This window comes from Chaetura pelagica, unplaced genomic scaffold, assembly GCF_000747805.2.
Source record: "Chaetura pelagica isolate M959 unplaced genomic scaffold, ChaPel_1.0 scaffold494, whole genome shotgun sequence".
NCBI classification, from domain to species: Eukaryota; Metazoa; Chordata; class Aves; order Apodiformes; family Apodidae; genus Chaetura; species Chaetura pelagica.
The window spans coordinates 454,417-462,217 of record NW_009952992.1 but is presented as its reverse complement, the minus strand read 5'-3'; the positions used below and the strand labels follow the sequence as shown (position 1 = coordinate 462,217).

The 7,801-nt window shown below is 52.0% G+C and overlaps 1 protein-coding gene across 1 annotated transcript in view; it reads right to left on the bottom strand.

Annotated features, from left to right (window-relative positions):
* Positions 1-216: 216 nt before the first annotated feature.
* Positions 217-7,801, bottom strand: part of ZMYND12 (zinc finger, MYND-type containing 12) — an 18,292-nt gene continuing 10,707 nt past the window's right edge. Inside the window, exons 3-8 of the mRNA XM_009996556.1 lie at positions 7,214-7,385; positions 6,132-6,301; positions 3,927-4,049; positions 2,956-3,076; positions 1,422-1,567; positions 217-336 (exon numbers count right to left, since the gene is read on the bottom strand). Coding sequence (XP_009994858.1) covers positions 217-336; positions 1,422-1,567; positions 2,956-3,076; positions 3,927-4,049; positions 6,132-6,301; positions 7,214-7,385 — 852 coding nt within the window. The remainder of the gene's footprint in view (positions 337-1,421; positions 1,568-2,955; positions 3,077-3,926; positions 4,050-6,131; positions 6,302-7,213; positions 7,386-7,801) is intronic.

The window sequence follows — 7,801 nt, the reverse complement described above, 5'->3', positions numbered from 1 at the left end:
GGAGCCTTCTCTTCTCCAGGCTGAACACCCCACCTCTCCCAGCCTGGCTCCAGAGCAGAGCTGCTCCAGCCCTCCCATCATCTCCATGGCCTTCTCTGGACTCTGTTCCAGGAGCTCCATGTCCTTCTTGTGTTGGGGGCTCCAGAACTGGACACAGTTCTCAGCAGCTCAGCTCACAGATAACCCAGCCAAACACCCAGCTCTGGTACAAGTTCTTTATTTCGTGCAGGAAGGCTGGGAGTTAATCAACTTCAACAAACGACCAATGTGTTCTAGAGACTCCTGGTGGGGCAGTTGTTTCACCAGGTCCAAGGCTTTCAGCCCCATCTCACGAGCCTGGAGGGAAAGCGAAGAGACAAAGGAATTGGGCTTTTCTCAAGTGGTGGTTAGAACACCTGCAGAGGCTCCTCAGAATTGCTGCACTGGAGCAGATCCAGCTCCAGGCTCTGCTGCAGAGGGTGACCTGCACAAGCTGCTTTGCAGGAGAGAGTAAAGCTCCAGCAGATACCACAGTTAGGCCCCAGCCCTGCAGACAAGAGGAGATTACTGACCCCAGCCCCCACGCTGCTGCAGATCATCACCTCCCATCTAACCCAGCAGCTCATCTTGACATTCCCAAAGCTATTTCAGGACAAAAATCCAGATGGATTGACTCAGTCTGAACTAAATCCCTCTTTTCCCCCAGTGGCTCTTCCAGGGATTTGCCTTTCTCACATTCTAATGCTTGGCCTGATTTCTAATTTGGATTTGGGTTTTTTTTTTTTTGTGTCTTCCCAACAGTGACTCACATCACTGTGACCTTCTCCCATACAATGAAGAGACCACCAATAATCTGGACGTTCACCCTCCAAAGCACAGGCAGGAGGGACTTGGGCTTTTGAGCTGGAAGGCCCAGCAAAGGGGCCTGGTTTCCAGATGTTCATTGTTCAGCTCTTCCTCACAACCCGGGATGGTTAAGGCAGAGAACAGGGCACTCTGGAGTCAGCAGTCACATCTGGAATGCTTGGCCATAAAAATACAGGCTGAAAACTCCAAACTGAATGAGAAGGGTCCAGCAACCTGACCCTGCATCACCACCCCCAGCTCCAGGGGACACACACTGACCCACGTCTGCCCCACTGCACAGATCTGAGCTGGGACAGGCAGCCAGGACAGCCCAGATACAGAACAAAGCCAGAAAACATGGATCACTGCAGGATCCAGGGCAGATGGCCTGGCAGGGATCCAACTGGGTCCTGGGGGCTTTACTAGCCCGTGCAGATCATGAGTTGGGTTCACACAGGGCTCTTTGTCCTTGGTCCTGGCATTGCCAGGTTGAGGTGGACTTGGAAGATGAACATGGGCAAGTGGCTTCGTGGGATGGGGTGAGACTGGAACAGAGTCAGGCAGCCCCCCTGGAGCCTCCAGCAAAGGAAACTCACCTTGGAGAAATCCCTGCTCAGGTACCACAGCATGGCCAGGGCGTGCAGGACTCGGGAGGTTTCCCCAGGTTGTTGCTTTGGTGCCTGTTCCCTGACCCCCAGCACCACCCCCAGCACCCGGGCTGCCTCTTCCTGCTGGGCTTCACCTGCTCCAGGGATGAAAGAACCTTGTTGGAAGGACGGATGGAAGATACTGCACCCAAAACTGCCCAGATATCTCTTCTAGACATCAAAGTGTTCCTGCTCCAAGCACCAGTGTGGTGTCCCAGCTCCTTGCCAATTCCACACCCATTACCAGAGCTCTCTTCACCCAGTCAGTGTGTTGATGAAGCTTTAGTGGGGATGTGGAGTCATCACAGCTGCATGAAAAGAGCCACTTTGGTACTCCTGTCATAGCTAACATTGTGTAGCCTGGCTTGGTGTGGTTCCTACTGGATGGAGGCAATGGCAGGTGATGGGATTTCCAGGAATGTTTCTCTTCTCTGATATTGCTCCTCTTAGCATAGATGGTGGGAAGCAGAGAAAGACCAGAGCCAGCCTGACCTCTGGGGAGAGAAGGGCAGGGCCATGCACAGCAGCACATTTCCTGGTGCTTCATGCACCTTTACATTATAGAATCATAATGGAATCCCAGACTGGTTTGGGTTGGAAGGACCTTAAATATCATACAGTCCCACCCCCCTGCATGGGCAGGGACACCTCCCACCAGCCCAGGCTGCTCCAAGCCCCATCCAACCTGCCCTTCAACACTGCCAGGGATGGGGCAGCCACAGCTTCCCTGGGCAACCTGGGCCAGGCTCTCACCACTCTCAGAGATCCCCCATTATGACCAAGTCTTCATTTAATTTTGGCATCAGCTATACTGGTACTTCTGCTAATCACTGAGTTTAACCAGGATGGAGGAGTGGTTCCCCCTCTCCAGGCACAAGAGTCACATGAAGCTCAACTGGTCACAGGACAGAGCTCAGCACTTCCACAAAACATCTCAGGAGATCAATGTTCACACCCTACACTTATCCTGGTGAGACATTCCCCAGCTTCTCTTCCAAGAATATTCTCCAGATTAATACATCCAATTACCAGCAAACACTTTTCCACTGTGTCCTACTGCTCCAGAAGGTAGAGCTGTAAACCCGTCCAAGTGAGATTAAATGTCACTCTCATATCATTAAATAGAAACAGAGGAGAAATGAGGATGCTGAAGTGGAAACAAACCCTGAAGGCAAAATCTGGTGTTGTTCTAGTCTCTGCCAAGGGTGTTGTGAAAAGGAGCACGTCAACAACACAGGCAGACCTGTGTTTCCAGGTGAGCACCCCCAGTCCCAAAGTGGCCTCGTTTGTTCCATCCAGCACAATCCCCGGAGCAGCAACACCGGGAACGCCTGTGATCCCAGTGCCCTGTGGTGGGCAGAGATGCCACACAAAGCCCAGTGCTGCTCAGGTGAGTCGTGGGATGGATCCTTTCCCACCCTCTCTTCCTACCCTTCCCACCCCCCCTTCCCACCCCACAGGGCTGTGCCAGCTCAGTGCTTACTCATCTGGTCTCCGCTGACTTCCCGGTCCTCGGCAAACGGAGACGTTTCCGGTTCTGCCTGGAGGATCTGCTCCTGGGCCTGCACCAGGCTCAGCAGCCAGGAATGGCAGATGGCAGTCACCTTTCAGAAAGCAAATGAATTATTTCACTTGTATGAATAGGTGGTATTTAGCAACTCACTGTTCTATAAACAATGGGTCCTGCAGGGCCCTGCCACAACCCCGTGCCCGCTGAGCTGCTGCCAGCACGGGTGTCTCACCTGCAGATCTGACCACTCTTCCCCCCCCCAGGGCAGCCTCACTTCTCCAGCAGACTGGGAATTGTCAGCAAACTCCAACAAATCCAACTAAATCGTTCACTAAAAGCCAGTTGGGTTGGAGCTGGGGAGGCAGGTTGCAGAGCTGCCAGGGCCTGGTGTCCTCAACCAACCAGGCTAAACAAATCAAGGCTCTGCTTTCCCCTCCCCCCCTCCAGTTATTAGAGTGATTAAATCGTTGTTACTTCCCTTAATCACACCCTTCTGAACATCTTCTAGCAGGGTGACTTCCCATGGATCCCCAGCACAAACCCTACAGGGCTTGTTTGCATCCCACCCCTCAGCAGCTCCTCCCTGCCCACGGAAACTCCTTGTCCACCCTCTCTCCTCGTGGGACCCTCAACCTCTGCCACTGGGTATTTGGTAGCAAAACCATGTTTTTTTAACAGGGCTTGGCTGCCCAAATGGAAGACAACTCAAAAAACAACTTTTTAACCAAGAATTCTTCTCTCTAAGAGTTTACAGAAATTCCTCTCTCCTCGTTTTTTTAACTCAGAGAAATAATTTAGGTGTGACAAAAGTTGCTGAGATTGATCCTAAAAGGCACTTGAGATGCTGACCCTTGTATCCAAGGAAGTCAGAAACTGGGAAGAGCAAAGGAAAACAATCATAATCATGAGGAAAAATATAAAGGATGAGCTTTGGTTTGACCAACCTCAGTATAGAGGGAGTTTGCAATGTCCAGTTTGTTCTGGCGAGAGAAAATATTGGCCATGTGGAAATACCCTCCAGAGACCTCCAGAGACCTCAGGCCAAAGGTAGAGCTGGCCAGGTAGACCTGAAAGGAAAAGCAGAGTTTAAATGTTCATATTCAAGCTGGGGAATTGTTCAGTAGGGATTCACATTATTGCAAATATTCCCTTTTCTTTCTGTGTAACTGTAGTGTCAGTTGTGCATAATTAAGTCCTAATTGGATGCACCAGGGAAAGGCACCAAGAGGCTTTTGCCAGGAGGTTTGTGCACGTGTGGTTGGAAGCCTCACACTGGGTTTTTAATGGATTAAAACTGGAAGAGGGAAGATTTAGATTAAATATTAGGAGGAAATTCTTGAGTGTGAGGGTGGTGAGAGCCTGGCCCAGGTTGCCCAGGGAATCTGTGGCTGCCCCATCCCTGGCAGTGTTGAAGGGCAGGTTGGATGGGGCTTGGAGCAGCCTGGGCTGGTGGGAGGTGTCCCTGCCCATGCAGGGGGGTGGGACTGGATGATCTTTAAGGTCCTTCCAACCCAAACCAGTCTGGGATTCGATGATTTTATGAGGTAAAAGGTACTAAAAAAGCTGTACTTTGGGTTTTCTGCAGAGGAATGCAACAGCTCCACATCTTCTCCCTTGGGCAGAGGAACCTCATCCCAGGTTTCACCCCACTGCAGGGTGGGGCAGGTTTTCCATATGTCCTCCTCCCCTGTGCAACCTGCATCTCTCAGGTCCTCCCTCACAACCTGCTGCAGGTTCTCAGCTCCCAGCCCTGCTGGTGGTGCCTGTTCCCTCCCCAGCCCCAGCCCGGGAGGTGTTGGTGCATTCCAGCTATTCTGAGCCAGCCTGTGACTCTCAGCAGGTCCCAGGCACCCAGCCAAGGTCCAGGCAGGTCCTGGGCTGCTCTGACGTGGAGCAGAGACTTGTTAATGGCACAAAAAACTAACTAATGATGACCTGACACCCTTTCAGGCACCAGACTGAAGGTGCCTCAAACAATGGCACAGGGGGGGGAACCTCTCCCAGAAGGTTCAGACTGAGCAAATCAGGGTTGGGGTGATTCTAGTAAAAAGGACCTGACTCTCCTCACCCCTGTGACTGGGCTGACACCCACACAAAGCAACTATCAGGTTCAAGAGGGGAGGGCATTCCATGCTCCACACTGGATAAATTTAGTCTGCACGGGACATAAATAGGATGTCATGGAGTTCATCTGCCTTTGGGGGATCAAATGACAGGCCAAGCATCCTCAGGAACACAGCTGGCAAGAGCCCCTCTGGAGCTGGGAAGTGCCTCTCCCAGCTCAGACTGAATGGGGGAAATGGCATTGGATCTGACACTGAAAGGGTTAAATAAGGCAGAGGGTTTGATGAGTTAAATAAGGTTAATCAGAGGCTGGAGCAGCTCTGCTCTGGAGAATGGTTGGGAGAGTTGGGGTGTTCAGCCTGGAGAGGAGAAGGCTCCAGGGAGACCTTAGAGCAGCTTCCAGTGCCTGAAGGGGCTCCAGGAAAGCTGGGGAGGGACTTGGGACAAGGGCAGGGAGGGATGGGATGAGGGGGATGGATTAAAACTGAAAGAGGGGAGATTGAGGTTGGACATGAGGAGGAAATTCTTTGCTGTGAGGGTGGTGAGAGCCTGGCCCAGGTTGCCCAGGGAAGCTGTGGCTGCCCCATCCCTGGCAGTGTTGAAGGGCAGGTTGGATGGGGCTTGGAGCAGCCTGGGCTGGTGGGAGGTGTCCCTGCCCATGCAGGGGAGTTGGATCTGGATGATCTTTCAGGTCCCTTCCAACCCAACCCATCCCATTATTCTATGAAAATCATAGCCAAAACAGAAAGTAAATTCCCTGTTGAATAAAAGGCAACTCAGCCACTTTGTGGTAGGAATGTCTGTTCTCAGGACTTTAACCAAGCTGCTAGATAAACCTAAAGCAGATTCAGTGCAGACAAGGTGTCTGTCACTCCAGGGGAATTAAGGGTAACTGGTAGAAGACAATTTTGGTAGCACAAGGACACAGAGATGTCTTGGATCTGGAGACTTCAGGTGTTCACACCACGTGTCCTCTCAGTACCTAAAATCAGGGTGACAGATCTGCCTGCTGGGGCTTCCCTATCCATCTGGAAGTATTACAAAAGGAAGGAAAATGAAGTGTTTCTGTGTTTGAGTTGGCTTACATCATTTGCCAGGTGGTGTAAAGCCTGGTCAAGGTTTCCTTCTGCAACACAGAAGAGCCCCAGAGCACGTTGTACCTGAGACCGAACGGCATCGCTGCAGCTTGGGGTGCTGAGCACGATCCACTCAGCCTGGGACAGGTACTTGGATGCCTCCTGAAGGCAGCCAGCACCTGAATGACACGTAGAAATAAGCAGGATAAAGAGCATTTTAAATTCAGAAATGTAGAGAATCCTGCCCTTGGCAGCAGGTTGGCAGAGCCCTAGGCTGTGGAGGCCCCACGTCACCCCCAAACGCTCCTTCGTGGAGGTTTCAGAATCAAATTTACAGTGTCTAGAGTTACAGGAGAAGCCAGGAACTGTGCATTGCATTGACAACCTCTGAAACACGTGTCCAGAGCAGGTTCTCTACGGGCAGCCACGAATGACTCACGTATTATCACACCAGAATTACTCATGGGAATGTTTTCCCCTTCTCTTGCCACCCCATTTACAGCCCCTGAGCCAGCTCAGTCCTGCCAGCAGGACACAGTGTGTCCTCCTGAACAGCAAGGATTTACAACCACTTCTGAGTCCTTCACCCCTGCAGGTGAGGAACAGCTCTCCTCCACATGAAGACTCTAATTTTTCATGTCTTAGAAAGCATGGAGGCAGTGAGAGCAGCTCTGCTGCAGGCAGGGACAGCTTTGGTGAATGAACCCAGGCGCCGGCTGGTGCAGTGGCCTGGGAAATGTTTGCTGGTTCTCTGAGATAAGAGAGCAGAACCAACCACCTTGGAGAATGTTCAGCTTTTAGGAGTCACCCAGAGGTAAAGAACAGATGTTCACCTTGCTTCTCTTGTGGGCATTGTTGGGATGGAGAAAGCATTTCATTTGCTTTCATTGATCTCTTCACGGGGCGGGACTGATCCCGCAGCAGAGGAGGAGGGGGGTGACTTCTCAGATCTCTCTGCAGTGCCCTTGAGGCAGGGCAGGGTAGGGACACGGCAGAGCTGCTCCTTCCCTGATTAATGCTAAGAAGAAACCAGTAACCTGACCCAGAGGAGGTCTTGCCCTTGCCAGTGTTACTATTTAGACAATACTCACCAGTGGAGGCTTCGGCCAAGAGCAGATAAGAGGGCACCAACTGCACAGAATCCGAGCCATGCACCTCAGCACCCAACCTCACGGCCTGCAGGGCTGCAGGGATGGCTTCTGGGTGTCTGCCCTCCCAAACCAGCCCCTGGGCTCTCCTCTGCACCAGGCCCAGGACGTGTTTCTGCAGGGAAAGGTGGCAATGGGACAAGGGTGAGTGAAGGAGAAGCACCAGGAACGGTCGCTTCTCACATTCAAGTTTGGAAACTGTAGAAGAGTCATTGGCTTCAAGCTGCAGGTTCAGACTGGACATCAGGAGCACTTATATCACAAAAAGGGTCGTCAGACCCTGGAAGAGGGTGCCCAGGGAGGTGGTGGAGTCACCATCCCTGGGGGTGTTGAAGGGTGGTTGGGATGTGGTGTTGGTGGATGTGGTTGAGGGGAGAACTTTGCAGAGCAGGGAGGATGGTTGGGCTGGGTGATCCCAAGGGGCTTTTCCAACCTGAGTGGTTCTGTGATTCGATTATTCTAATGGCCTTTGTGTCTGGAATTAATGGCTGGGAATTAAAGCTGGCATGTTAGAGCCTGGCTCTCATTCCT